Source organism: Mus caroli, unplaced genomic scaffold, assembly GCF_978045245.1.
Source record: "Mus caroli unplaced genomic scaffold, Mus_caroli_1 scaffold_9, whole genome shotgun sequence".
Classification (NCBI taxonomy): domain Eukaryota; kingdom Metazoa; phylum Chordata; class Mammalia; order Rodentia; family Muridae; genus Mus; species Mus caroli.
In genome coordinates this window covers 107,144,458-107,159,991 of record NW_028227264.1, presented here as the reverse complement: position 1 = coordinate 107,159,991, position 15,534 = coordinate 107,144,458, and the positions used below count along the sequence as shown (strand labels likewise).

The 15,534-nt window shown below is 37.9% G+C and overlaps 1 protein-coding gene across 2 annotated transcripts in view; it reads left to right on the top strand.

Moving 5' to 3' along the window:
* The window catches only part of Ptprq (protein tyrosine phosphatase receptor type Q), a 207,828-nt gene that overhangs the window by 136,974 nt on the left and 55,320 nt on the right, over window positions 1-15,534 (top strand). For both annotated transcript variants that reach the window (XM_021174928.2, XM_085843440.1), the window contains 3 exons: window positions 5,050-5,171; window positions 9,353-9,539; window positions 13,519-13,763. In XM_021174928.2, the coding sequence (XP_021030587.1) occupies window positions 5,050-5,171; window positions 9,353-9,539; window positions 13,519-13,763 (554 nt within the window). The remainder of the gene's footprint in view (window positions 1-5,049; window positions 5,172-9,352; window positions 9,540-13,518; window positions 13,764-15,534) is intronic.

Sequence of the window (15,534 nt, the reverse complement as noted above, 5' to 3'; positions counted from 1 at the left end):
ATTTAATTTCATTTAATGGCTTTAATTTAAGAATTTTAATCTTTTATAGCTCTAGTTTTTTTCACAGAAGTAGTTGACACAGGTTACTTTTGTATAAAGCAGACAATTTTGTCATGCAACTTACTGAAAAAGCAAGTGTAGTTTAAAGTGGTTATTTATAATTTGATTATAATAATGATTATTTCTTGAAACGATAAACCTATGAAAGAACAACAACTTTAGAGAGTTCAAGAAATGACATTTCAGCACAGATCTCCAGGGTGCTGGATAGATTGCTTTAAAAATATGCTTGATCAGTGTACAGCACATAAAGTATGTAGTTGCCTGGGTGGGCAGATGTGTCATGAGTGATTTCTGAATGCCATGTTTCTCTCTGCTCTGCTTGGGGTAGCTGCTACTCCCTGGAGAGTTCTTTGATTGCTTTCATTAAAGGAATGGCTTCAGGATTGACATTTTATAGTAAGAGATTAAAAAGTCAAAACCAGGCCTTTTGCTCCCTCCTGAACAGGTTCACAGATGTACTGGTGAGTCCAGGTCTTTCTTGGAGCAGGCTCTGGATCCATCTTTAGCTGAGACTTAAAGATGCACACTGTAGACCAAGAAGGTATAGATGTATTTTCTTGAAAATATTTCCAAAGTCAAACTAACACCAGTATATAAACAAACCCTAAATTATCATCTTTCAGTTAGAAAAGTTTGTAATAAATGCTTATAATGTCAGAGCAATAGTAAGGTGAAGACCTTGTCTGATGGGACACCTGTCTTATAGTGTCTCTCAGCAGCTCTGGGCTTGGACATACCATAGAGACAAATCATCTAGGTTTTAGAGATTATTCTTTTCTTTTGATCTAATTGTATCATGGGGTAAATAGGACTCAAAGCCTCCTCTCTCCATGAGTGGGATTAAGGTCCCTGTAAAAGACACCTCAGATACTAGCTTGTCCCTGTGCTGTCTAGAATATAAGGACATAACAGTTCAAGTATGAAGTAGGTATCAGGAGCCATAATCTATAGTGCCCTCGTCTACTTCATGATAATAATCTATGATGTTTGGATTTTTACCCAGGAGAGTCTCAAAAGATTCAAGTAATACCCTTGAAGACTCTGAATCTTCAGGCCCACATTTCCTCATTCACTTTCAATGTATAATCAGGGCATATTTTGCATTTCGATGCTATTATTAAAGTGCGTCACTATATTCATGGACTAAATTTTTCACCCAAAATTCACCATATGTCTCTTGCAGTTATGCCTAGGTTAAAAAGCTAATAAAGATTACATATTTGTTTATTCAGAATAGCTCTAGAGGATGAAAAGTGAAACAGGATGAAATGTTTGGTCATCTGTTGAGGGCTGCATTCCCTGGAGAGGAGAAATTTTACATCTTCACCAGATGGAAGGCTGAAGGGCAGAGTAATTGGATGCTCTGTGAAGTTTCTTGTATATGATCCTTAAACCCACTCATGATATGAGGATCTCTCATGACCTCACCTCATCTCTTAAATGCTATGCTTCTTAGTACCATAACTTGGTGATGTTTTGAAATCGAAATTTTAAAGGAGCACACTCAATAACATAGCAATGCCATATATACCTATCTGCTATTGAAATAGACTTGGGTCTCTTCAGAGCATGTTATTCACTTGCATCCCACACACCTGCCTTATTTTTTTTTAATATTTTTTATTACGTATTTTCCTCAATTACATTTCCAATGCTATCCAAAAAATCCCCCATACACCCCCCCACTTCCCGACCCACCCATTCCCACTTTTTGGCCCAAGCGTTCCCCTGTACTGGGCCATATAAAGTTTGCATGTCCAATGGGCCTCTCTTTCCAGTGATGGCCGACTAGGCCATCTTCTGATACATATGCAGCTAGAGTCGAGAGCTCTAGGGTACTGGTTACTTCATAATGTTGTTCCACCTACAGGGTTGCAGATCTCTTTAGCTCCTTGGGTACTTTCTCTAGCTCCTCCATTGGGGGCCCTGTGATCCATCCAATAGCTGACTGTGAGCATCCACTTCTGTGTTTGCTAGGCCCCGGCCTAGGCTCACAAGAGACAGCTATATCAGGGTCCTTTCAGCAAACTCTTGCTAGTGTATGCATTGGTGTCATCGTTTGGAGGCTGATTATGGGATGGATCCCTGGATATGGCAGTCTCTAGATGGTCCATCCTTTTGTCTCAGCTCTAAACTTTGTCTCTGTAACTCCTTCCATGGGTGATTGTTTCCAATTCTAAGAAGGGGCAAAGTACACACCTGCCTTATTGATGGTATCTCGGTGTATCAGGAAGTATCTAATTGTTTAAGTCATTGTCCCAGAGCCTGTGAAATCCAACATCACGGCACCAGCCAATTTTATTGTCTTCATAGTGGCTTGAGTTGATTCATATAAAGCATTTGCTTCTCCCTCAGAGACCCGAGTTTGCTGAACAAATGCTCCTCCCCTCAGTTGTACCATCCTGTTATTAAAAACATTGAACTCAAGTTCTTCGGTGTAGGGATAAAGTACTCTATAACTAGACCTCAAAGTTTCTCTTAGGGACTTATTTCTGCTATTTAATTTCATGAATACTGCTCTTCCTGTAGCAGTTCCATTTCCTGAATTGAGAGATTCTGCATCATTTCTGTACTGTACGGTTCCCTGGCAGACCAGCAGGCATTAAGGGATCATTTCCAGTGTAATATATCTGTAGCCTTTGCAGAGAAATCCTAACCAGCAGCACCTTGGTGTTGTGATATACACGAATGGAGAAGAACAGTAAATCATATTTAACATGCTGGCTAGTTTTATGTCAGCTTGATACAGGCTGAAGTCATCTGAGAGGATGAAATCTCAATTAAGAAGATGCCTCCATAAGTTATGACTGTAGAGCATTTTCTAAATTAATGATCGGTGCTGTCATCCTTGCGCCAGTGGTCCTGGGTTCTGTAAGAAATCAGGCAGAGTAAGCTTTGTGGAGCAATCCAGTAAGCAGCACCTCTCCATGGCCTTTACATCAGCTCCTTCCTCCAGGTCCCTGGCTTGTTTGAACTCCTGTCCTGACTTCCTACAATAACAAACAGCAATATCGAAGTGGAAGCCAAATAAGTTATTTCCTCCATAAGCTACTTTGGTCATGTATTTCAACACAGCGATAGAGACACTAAGACAGAAGTGGATGCTCACAGTCAGCTATTGGATGGAACACAGGGCCCTCAATGGAGGAGCTAGAGAAAGTACCCAAGAAGCTGAAGGGGTCTGCAACCCTATAAGTGGAACAACATTATGAACTAACCAGTACCCCTAGAGCTCGTGTCTCTAGCTGCATAAGTATCAAAAGATGGTCTAGTTGGCCATCATTGCAAAGAGAGGCCCCTTGGTCTTGCAAACTTTATATGCCTCAGTACAGGGGAACACCAGGGCCAAGAAGTGGGAGTGGGTGGGTAGGGGAGTGGAGGGTGGGGCATGGGGGACTTTTGGGATAGCATTGGAAATGTAAATGAGGAAAATACCCAATTAAAAAAATTAAAAAAAAAAAGAGAGAGAGAGCGAGGAGGAGCCAAGCAGCTCTGTTTATAGTGGGCTGGGCTACCTTGCTTTTGGCAGGTAGCTGTGGGTAGGAGCATACCTGGCTATTGTCAGGTAACTATGAGGGTGGAGTCTAAGCTAGAATGCCAGGAGCTTGTGGTGTTGTCTGTGTGACTTATAGTCACAGAATTATGGAGTTGGGAGCTCTGTGGTGTCAGGCATCACCTGTCTCTGATGGCTCACTGTTCTGTCCCTTGTAGTGTTTTCTAGTGGGGCTCCAGAGCAAGACAAGCCCAATCAAAATAAGCTGCCTTTCACGTCCCACATTGTTACTCTCTGTACTGGCTAGTTTTGTGTCAACTTGACACAGCTGGAGTTATCACAGAGAAAGGAGCTTCAGTTGAGGAAATGCCTCCATGAGGTCCAACTGTAAGGCATTTTCTCAATTAGTAATCAAGGGGAAAGGCCCCTTGTGGGTGGGACCATATCTGGGCTGGTAGTCTTGAGTTCTATAAGAGAGCAAGCTGAGCAAGCCAGGGGAAGCAAGCCAGTAGGGAACATCCCTCCATGGCTTCTGCATCAGCTCCTGCTTCTTGACCTGCTTGAGTTCCAGTCCTGACTTGCTTGGTGATGAACAGCAGTATGGAAGTGTAAGCTGAATAAACCCTTTCCTCCCCAACTTGCTTCTTGGTCATGATGTTTGTGCAGAAATAGAAACCCTGACTAAGACACTCTCCATAGATTAGAAATTATTTAAGGAAAGTGATGTCTCATGCTCATTTTATATCTTCTCAGAGTGGATATGATAGTACACGGTCAGTAATGATTGCTATTTTGGATTTAAACATTTAAATTGGAACAATTGACCCGAATCTCTGGGTCTGGCAGTAATGGTACATTCATCCCATGTCAAAGGCGTCTCAGTATTCTCCTCACCCTTCTGATTCAAAGTGAACACACTCAGGACTCATTTCAATGCATTTTCTAAATTAGGACGGGTCATGAATATAACAGAGGTCCATGTGTCTAGTAAAGACCAGAGTGACTGCATACCTGTATCTCATTCTACCCCTCAATGAAAACACAAAATGAATGCAGTTTGCATTCCCATGGTGAGATTTTAAACAATGTTAGCATTTTATAATAGTTACCATCTATGATTTTTGCCTCTTTCTATGGTTAACTGTCCCTGTAAGATTCTTCTTAAAGCAGCTGTGTCAAGTGATTTACTTTAAAATAAGACAGTTATTTAGGCAAATGATATAATTGTGATAATGCTTTATTTTACAAATGTTAGGTCAAATTTAAATATCATGTGTTATGATCTTAATTAATTAATTGGATGTGGAAGTCATTTGGGTATAGCAACTAGGTTTTTTTTTTTTTAATCCAGTCTTAAGATTAACTTTCAGTGCGTTTATGATCTGTAAATGAATGTAAAATTAATTCATGTGACTATCCATATTTCATGGTCCTTCCTTTTATACTGTATCGAGTACTAATGTGGCAGAGTAATTGATTTCTTATTGTTGTAGCTCCCGAAGGCCCTCCTGAAAATGTGCGCGTGGTTGCGACATCCCCCTTTGGTATCAATATCAGCTGGAATGAACCTGCCATCATAACTGGACCAACCTTCTACCTGATTGATGTCAAATCGGTAAAGCATGCCTTACCTACTCTGAAGTATAGCATAAATCACACTGTAAATCACAGTTCATGATTCCAGTTATTTACACAGACTCTAATTTTATAGCGTGATTCTTAGACCTTAGATAGATTGTTCAGCTTGGGCTGTTGACCATATCCTTACTAACTTCTGGACAACAGTATCCTTAATCCAGTGCTTGCTGCATTTATTCTAGGGCCAAAGATGACATGTATATTGGAAAGCTGATACATTTGATTAAAATTACAGTAGAAGAATCTTTTAGCATAGAATGAGAAAGAAGAGGCATCCAGGAAGAAGTAACCCAGATAAGGTCAAAAGATTCAAATTTCGAAAAATTTTCAGAGAGCGTGACGAGGAAATGAGAAGAGAAATATCAAAGAATAGTGATCTTTTCTTTCCTTTCCTTTCCTTTCCTTTCCTTTCCTTTCCTTTCCTTTCCTTTCCTTTCCTTTCCTTTCCTTTCCTTTCCTTCTTTCCTTTCCTTTTTGAACACTAATCCCATAGGATCACTACAAGTGAAACATTTCAATATATGAAAAGTGCTATAAATAATAAGATTGATCTTTCTCTGCTTGCTTTATTAGTACTCCCCACAAAAACTGAGAAGCCACTTTTCAGGAACCTTCTGATTTTAGACACTGTAAAATGTACACAGATCCTATATAAGGCAATCCTTGTAGTTCAGCAACTGCTAAGGATGGTTCTGTTGAAGAAATTTATATGTCTTAAGGTTTGAAACTCAATACATTCCTTCTGCCTTTACATTTCTTACTAAGGAATTATGTCCAATAGGTAAACTTTATTAAATGGTTCATGTAACCCTTCTCTTGCAAACAACGAATATAACTAAATGGCTATTAAACATGAAAGGCTTCATCTAAACAGTCTTTTTTTTTTTCAAAACAAATAATACAACCACCGCATGCCATGGCATTAAAATTTTGGTGTACTGAGACATGGCTAGACCCATGATTTGGACAGTGAGTTTTATGATCATAGTGCCACTTGAATAACTGAAATGGTGGTGGTGTGGTAAGATTTTTAATCATACTAGTGGGTTGGTTGCTTGGTGAGATAGTTTGTACTGTGTATGTGGGATACAGTCTACATCTAGGTCAGGAAACTGTAAGAATAAATGGGGAGAGAGGAGGGGGTGGAGGGAGAGAAAGAAGTGAGCAAATATAGCAAATGATCCAGATGAGAAGTAATTTAAGTCTGTTAATTTACTAAATTAATGATTTATCTATTAATAAATATAATAACTTACATTATTTACAATTAAAATTGTTTGAAAACTTCCCTATCGTGCATCATGGTGGTGAGTGTGAAGACGGATCGGGAGGATTGTAGAATGTACTACTTGGAAAGCCGCAAGGAAGAATAGATCAGAGAAGGGAAGCAAGGAGTCCAGTGCAGAGATGAGTGTGAGAAGTCTGAGAGTGAATCTTCCCACGCAACTGCTTTAGCAGGACTGCATGCATGTGTAGAGCTCACAGGAGAAAAGGCATTGTTACTTATAATAAAATAGCATATATTCTAAGGCCAGATGAGACTAACTATGGGACGGGAAAATATATTAATTCTTTAAAGGAGCTGCTTCTGTCTCAAAAGCCCTGCTATCATTAAAAAGCAAATGAGATTTTAATGCCTTCTCCCATATATTCTTCAGTTCTTTCTTATTTTTCAGAGTATAGTTGTGAAGATCTTAGCGCCTTAGCAGATAAAGACAAATAACACAAATGTCCTGGGAATATGTATTTAATGCAAATGACAGAAAGATAATTATGAGTGATTCTTCAAGAAAGAAAGAAATTACCCTTGGAATTTGGCTATGATTAAAGAAAAGAAAATTAAAAAGGTTTTAGGATGATTTTGTGATCTCGTCGTTACAGCCATCTAACCCAATCTTATCTCAGTTGCCAGGCAGCTCTGGAACTTGAGGGAGTCCCCTAAGCTCTGAAAAATCTACCTCATCTTAGTATAATTCCCTCTGCAGTAATCAGGGAAACAACAGGAAGCAGAAGCCAAGAGAGTGATGACGGGGATGCTCATCATCCCTCACAGGGATTGACTGTTCGTTATCCCTAGGTAGTTATTATGCAGCATGAATAAGAGCCTAATCACAAGGAAAAATTCAAAATCCATATTTTATAGGAATTTAGGATTTGATAACCAATTAAGTACTCCTATATTTTGTACCAAAGGTATTGTGTTCAATGAATAGAATTTGTATGCTGAGAAGTTTGTCTACCATTTTAGAGAAGTGGGCCACCTCTCTCCAATGCTTTGTGTAACGAATGAGGTTTTTTTGACTGCAATTCTGGTTATTTATTAGCCATTTGGTATATTTCTCAAGGCAGCATCTACTTTAAGTTAAAAGTCCCTACAAACCAAAATTTAAAGAAACAAGTGAGTAACTCTAAAATCATTTCTCAGTGTTTCAAAGGATGGGCAAGTTAAAAATCATCTTCACAATGCTAACCATATACAATACCTGTAATACTCAGTACAGTTACCTGTAACTAATATGCCTTGAAGGGTTATAAATCTTCTTGTGTCTGTGTCAGGAAAAACCCTTTTTAAACTTGTTATATGTATACATGGTGTGTGTGTGTGTGTGTGTGTGTGTGTGTGTGTGTGTGCGCGCGTGCGCGCACGCACACACATGTGTACACACTTGTGGAGGTCATAGGTCAACATTGGTGTCTTCAGTCACTCTCCACTTTATGATTTGAGACAGGATCTCTCACTGAACCTGTAAGTTGCAGCTTTCTGAGTGGTTGCCAGATGGACTGTAGAGAATTGCACTCTTTTGTTCTCTTTCCCTGTGCTAGGATAACAGATGTGGCCTGTCCTCCATGACTTTTATGTAGATGCTAGCGATCCTAACTAAGGTTTCCATGCCTGGATAATGAGCACTTACATACTATGCCTTCTATCCTTCTGTTTAACACTTAAACCTTAGTCATGTTAAATGTCTAGAATGATGGGGAAGATTTCCCCCTAAGACAAACTATATTTGAATAAAACATACAGCCACATTTAATATACCTAAAGATACTCATTTTTGCATGAGTTTTGACTATATTTATAGTGAGTTGTGCCCATCACCACTGTTATACCTAACAGTGGTAGGTTAGAAGCTTTTTGATCTGTAATTATAGCCAGAATTTTTGAGTGACTATGCATGCAATAAGAATTAGTGACAAAAAGAGACTGAAGAAGAATGAATTTGGAGAGTGGGGAATCTGGAGTATTTGGAAGGGTTTGGGGGGAAGGAAGGCCAGAGAGAACTTTTATAATTATATTATAATCTCAAAGATTAAAAAATATTAAATAAAAATTAGAAAAAGAAAAATTAAAAGAGCAGAATATATCAGTGTACATTTCAAAACAAAGTTGTTCCCTCAAAATTATGATTTAGTTAGAAAGTACATAAATATAATTTAAATATCAATATCTTCTGAATTGTGTTACAAAGCATATTTTTTAGAGTTAGTTAAAAATGTATATCAAAATTTCCACACAAACTACTTCAGACTTATTCCTTATAAAATCTTTTTTTTTAATGATTTACTTATTATATGTAAGTACACTGTAGCTGTCTTCAGACACTCTGGAAGATGACTGTCAGATCTTGTTACAGATGGTTGTGAGCTACCATGTTGCTGCTGGGATTTGAACTCAGGACCTTTGCAAGAGCAGTCAGTGAGCCATCTCTGACTCCTAACCGCTGAGCCATCTCTCCAGCCCCTCCTTATAACTTCTTAAGAAGGCAGTATAGCTCAATATTATCACCCTAGGAGAAAGTAAGACAGCATAAGTAGCTTGTCAAGTGGAATTTATTGAGCAGTTTGGAATTTGAATGTTGGGTGACTGGGCACTCAAATCTATGCTTTCTTCTATCAACTGTTGAAGTAGAAAACAGTGCCGTTGATTCCAAAAGTGACTTTTGCTTATTCATTTGATAGGTTGGCTGACCATGATGAGTTGGTTACATTCTCTGACTTTCAACTATTGAAATAATTACAATTGAATTAATTGTTATAGTACGTTGGGTTTCTCAGAGCAATCTGACTTCAAAGTCAATGACTAAATATTGGCCAGATTAGTATGACTTAGCTTTGGATTGCCATCTTCCTTAATCGCTAACTACTTTTCCCCCATAGGTAGATAATGATAACTTTAATATTTCCTTCGTGAAGTCAAATGAAGAAAACAAAACCACAGAGATTAACGACTTAGAAGTATTCACAAGGTATTCTGTGGTGATCACCGCTTTTGTTGGAAATGTTAGTGGGGCATACACAGATGGCAAGTCAAGTGCAGAAGCGATCATTACGACTTTAGAATCAGGTAAGGAATTTATCTCACCATGCCTAACAATCAGCTGTGACTTGGCTGTCGGTTTTTCTTACAGCCCCTCACTCTCTTCTCAAGAAAGGATGTGTGCTCTGATATATCAATAGAACATTTAAAAAAATAAACAAATTCAATGACAGTGCAATTGACAAAATAAAGGTGGTTTATACTTTTGGAGCAATGTGTAGAATATTTAGTCCTTATAAATAATGGAAACTAATTAAATGTACCATACTGCACTTATTTTTGTACTTATCAGCTCTGTTTTTGAGATTGAATTACTGTGCTTAATAGATGATTTTTAAAAATTTTTTCTAAATGTCTTCAGCTAACAATATTTCATCCAGTGTTTCATTTTGATGATTTCTGTCCTGATTTCTCGTGGAGATTGACTAGTAATATTAAGTAATTTGGTATTTAAAAACCGGTTCACATATATTATAATTGTTTTCTCAGTCAAGTGGCACATCAAATTATGTGATTATTTGATAAATATCAGACTCCATGCAGACTTCCTCTAGTCTAGGAACAGTCTGAAGAAAGCAAACCAGTGTGAGAGAAGCAGGGAGTAGATGTGGAGATGCCCCAGGACCTGCTTGCCTACATTCTTCAGAATCTTGATGTTCTTTGGCACTAGATATGTCACGGAAAATAACAGTGGAGTGGGGGAGGGGTGGGGATGGGAGTGGGGGTGTGCTGCTATGATCTGTGGCTATCTCTAAGGTATATAGAGGAGGAAAAGGTATTCTTTTCAGCGAATCTCTTTCTTATTCTATGTTTTCCAGTATTTACTGCAAAGTGTTAACTCGAATTTGCAAGGTACCTTTTCTTCTCATATTCCGGGAGTCCATTAGTTTCTCCTGTACTACCAACGATCAAAGGGATCTTCTATATTTTGCTTTCGTTTTTCACTTTTTTTTCTCACGTTTCTCTGTGAAGAATGGCATGGTGAATAAACTCATGTGTACATCACAAAACATGGCTGGTCAAATCATATTTGTGTCATCTTGCCCTAGGACAGTGGCTCTCACTGCATGACCCCATTCACAAGGGTCACATATTAGAAATCTAGCACATCAGATCTTTACAATTCATAATAGTAGCAAAATGACAGCTATGAAGTACAAATGAAATAGTTTTATGGTTGCGGGTCACCACAACATGAAGAACTCTATCAGAAAGATCGAGAAACGCTACCTTAGGAGGTAATTAACAGCACAATTAAAAAGAGAGGAAAAAAAACCAACCTCTCTGTCAATTGAATTCATTATGTAAAGTTGTTGGTAATTTAGGGATAGAAAATTGTTGCCAACATTGTGAGAATTCCTTGCTTTATCCAGCTTTAAGCCTAATCCACAATTTACAGAAATACATTCTACAAATAAAAGGATAAAGTTCTTAAGTAATGTAAATGTGTAAAAGCAAGAAATATTTAACCCAAACTAAGCTTTATTTTACTTATAAAACTTTCTACTTAACATGGGGTGCTTTGCAAAATGCTGTAATTGTCTGCTTGTCTTTTTTTTTTTAAACTCACAATTATATATCCAAATTTGAGAGGTGCTCTGAGATTCTATCTGCCAAGAAGGGTGAAGTTCACAAAGCTTGGGAGTCTGCACCATGAGGCCACATCTCAAGTTTTCCTCATTGGAAATTTTGATTGAAAAGGAAACTTTCCCATATCATTCTGATCACAAGAATGTACAATATCATTTGATGGTGTGATGTCAAGAACAGTAACTCTACACTCTCCAAATGATGTATTCTCATATATCATTTTATTTTATAATTTGTTACAACTAGTGACATACAAAGTGGGTGGTTTGTTTTGTTTTAATAAGGGAATATTTTTCAGCACAGAGTATTAATTCCTTGTACAGAAGAATGATTTCATTGTGACAATTGCCCATGTGCACATACTCTGATCATAGGCAACTTTAACGCCACCTTCCAGATTGCCCTCTTTTCTTAAATAGTCTTCTAAAAGAAAACAAATACTTTTCCTTCTTTAAGGATTCCATACAATGAGTTTTGGTCTTCTTTACCTCCAATGCCCCAGCTCTTCTTATGTATACCCCGTTCCCTTCTTACCATAATTTTCTACCTCCATCCTATCAAGGACAATTTGTGTTGCCCAAGTATTATTGGGTGTGTGACCTTCTACTGCAATGCACTCAACTTAACATGACCCACAATTTAAGAAAAAACTGATCTTCTTGCCAGAAGCTAACTGTTGCCAATAGCTCCTTGGATAGGGGTAGAACTTCGTGCCCAGCTCTCCTCTTCATGTTGTAATTTGGTCTGACTTGGGCTTTCACAGGTGTTTACATGCTACCACAACTAGCATAAGTCCATGTGTGCAAATGTCCTGCTGTGTTTTTATTTCGGTAAAATAATGAACTGGAATATTAGACATTTCAGCAATAAAAAAGTCCAATTAGAAAATCATCAAAAGACATAAAAGGACATTCCATCCATCAGGAGGTATGGTTAGCAAATAAACACACAGTATGATAAATTTTCAAGGCTATTAGCCTTAGGTAAATGCAAATTAAATCTCCATTATCATGCAACCATTCATCTACTGAAACAGAATTACACAATAATTTTAAAAGCAGAGGTAATACCAAAAAGTGGCAAAGATATAAAATGAGCTCTGACACTTGGCAGTTGGGAATATTAAGTAGTGTAGACACACAGAAAAAAAATATTTTCCCAGTCTCTTGTAAAATGAAACATGTACTTCTCATATGGTCAGGCAATTAATTGTCAACAATGACATTAAAGAATCAAAACCTTATGTTTATATACACACGGATAGTAATGTCAGCCTTATTGGCAATAAAAATAAACTGTAAGCTGCACAGATGTCTTTCCATGTTAAACAATTCCTGTTAAGCTACAAAATGAAACACTTCTTTGCGACAAACAGGGCTGCTGTTCCTTTCTCTTCTGGCTGGAGACTTTGCATTTAGGAAGATGACTCAGAGGATGTAGGTACTTCTCACCAAGACGCATGACCCAAATTCCATCCCAGAGACCTTTGGGTTGGAAGGCTGAGACAAAAATCCTGCAAACTTTTCTCTGCCTTCTGCTCATCATGACACCTACATGATCCCCAATCGACAGAGGGAAGGAGAGAGACAGAAACAGAAATGGAGAGACAGAGAGAGGGGGGAGAGAGACAGAAAGAGACAGAGATACAGAGAGAGACAGAGACAGAGAGAGAATTTTTGAAGATGGTGAATATTGATACATATAAATCCTAGTGAATCTCAAATCTATGGCACTTTTCTTTTGCTGAGACTGACAGCAGAGATAAGGCCAATTGCATTTCTAGAGAGGCATGTGATGAAATACAAAGGCATAGAAGGAAAGAGCCTCTTTACGTGATGGGCTGGTGTTATCTCTTCCATGTTGGTATTTATGGGATTCTATACATGTCTTATGATTACATAAAAGTAAATCACACACAAAGCCATGAAAAGGTGATGCAATCAGAATAAGGCCTGTTATCTTGCAAACAGTATCAGCTCAATGCCTGTTCTCTGGCTTGACACTGAATAACGCCATAAGCTGTGTCACCACTGGGAACTCCATGAAGGTTATGTGGGGCTCTGATTCTCTTGGGATGACTTCCTCTGAATCTGTGTTACTTTTTAATAAAATGATGGAGAAGCTGAGGAAGCACGTTCTGTGTGATTCAGTGGAAGATGGGCTGCGATGCAATGGGAGGGTCTAATGCCCGGTGCTAAGCACAGAGCACATACACAAGGCACATAGACAAACTGCAGTATCACGGGAATTTCTGGGAAATACAGTCAATTCCTGATCATTTTTCTAATGTCTGTAATACATGATTTATATAGCTTGTGTCATTAGTCTTTTAAAACAGAAGTTTGAAGGAAAAACCTTTTTATATTGAGATAAAATGTTACATTTAAGATTATAATTGCCAACAATTTTTTTTCAGTGCCCAAGGATCCACCTAATAATATGACATTTCAGAAGATACCGGATGAAGTAACCAAGTTTCAGTTATCATTCCTCCCGCCTTCTCAGCCCAACGGCAATATCCAAGTGTATCAAGCATTGGTCTACCGAGAAGACGATCCTACTGCCGTCCAGATTCATAACCTCAGCATTATCCAGAAGACAGACACGTCCGTCATTGCAGTGCTCGAAGGCCTGAAGGGTGGACATACATACAACATCAGCGTAAGCAGCTACAGCTTGTAACTGTTTGCTAAGGGCCCAAGTCAGTCTATGACGTCAGCCCTCCAAAACACAGCCCATTGCATGCCACATCCCTGTCTGTTCCCTACTAAAATCTAGCAAGTGCTATTAACTAAGCACCATGGGAAAAAAATAACAGGCACATGGGAATAAAGAAGAGAGAAAATGGACCTTAAACACAAAAGAATAGTGATATACAGAACCGCAGCTGCCTGAAAGCAAACTATAATTGAAACCTGTGAAAGCTCATTTTGAAGAAAATGGCAGGATGAGGTCATTTCGTTCCTTTGAGTCCTTTCCTTCTGTTGATGTGTTAACATTAATTATACAAAGGACGTAAAATGTACAAAAAAATGTGTGCAAGTTCACATGCATGAACAGATAACCACATTATTTTATCCTATACTTACATTGGTCACACCTTAGGAATTATAAACAAAATTGTTTTGGTTCCAGAAAAAAACAAACAAAAAGACCAAACTAGCAGCATCCAATTTAACAATGCCTAGATAAGCTTCCCAACTAAGCAATTGTTCATAATTATCAACTTAGTTATAAAAATATTGTTAGCAATATGTAAGTATATTCTTTGCTTTTATTTTGTATCTTACTGGGTAAAGTTTGTGCTGCAGTTCCAGTTGAGCAGACCAGTTATATGAACTATCTATTAGCAGATGAATGGGCATTTGAACCTGAGTTCAAATCCTACCTTCTGTGTCCATCTGGAAAGTTTCTACAAGTGTGTAACTCAGCTTTTGCAAGCGAAAAGTCGCAGACAGGATTGCTAACGTGTTGAAAAATATTTTGTGGGGAATATGTATTTGGGGTGATGGTGTAGAGAGAAACACTGCATCAATTTGGCTTTTGAGGATAAGAGAAAGTAAGAAATAAAACAAAATACAGCTATCTATAAAGAAAAATATAACTGCTTGCAGATTACAATATATACATCTCAGGATATTGAAATTTATCAAGAACATTTATATTTAAAAAGAATTTCAAGTAACTTCCATGTATCTTACTATTTTAAAAAAGTATTGTCCTTTTATTCCCTTTTTTATTCACCAGCACTGTTAAAGTTGTGTCATTAAAAAAAAATCATTGCTTAATTTGAATAGTCCCTTTTAAAAAGTGACAAAAGACACATTTTGCTTTCAGTTATTTTAACTGCATCTTATGGGATTGCTCTATTCAATATATCAATCATATACCATATATTATTATAGTTTAATTCAACAAAAAACATTTCCAAATTACTAACATAATGAACAAATGGTCCATTAATATAGAAAATATTCTGAAGAATATATTACACATGGCAAATTGTGTTTACTAAGTGGAGGGAAGTCGGGCCACAAACGTGGCCTTTGTTTTATTCAGCTAGGATGAGGTGAAGGCAAGGACCCTGGGTCTTCAGCTTCCTGAGCACAAAGCTAATTGAAAGAATTCACATTTGTGTAAATCACCCTCTGTATACACAAACAGAAATGTTTTATGTGTATATGCTGCATTATGCAGGTTATGCATCAGATACTATGGGGCAGGGGTGAAGAAGGGCATAAAGGCCAACTTTCAGTAGAATGATTTAATACAGGAAAATGGGGAGGCGGGAGGAATTGGGTTTCATGGAAGAAGCAAGAAGACGATCTTGAATATGGATTTAAAGGAGGGCGAAATGTGCTAGCGACAGAGAGAAGTAACAGATGTTAGAGTAGAGGGAGAGGTGGTGTAAGGACTGGTGGTTTTCTACTCT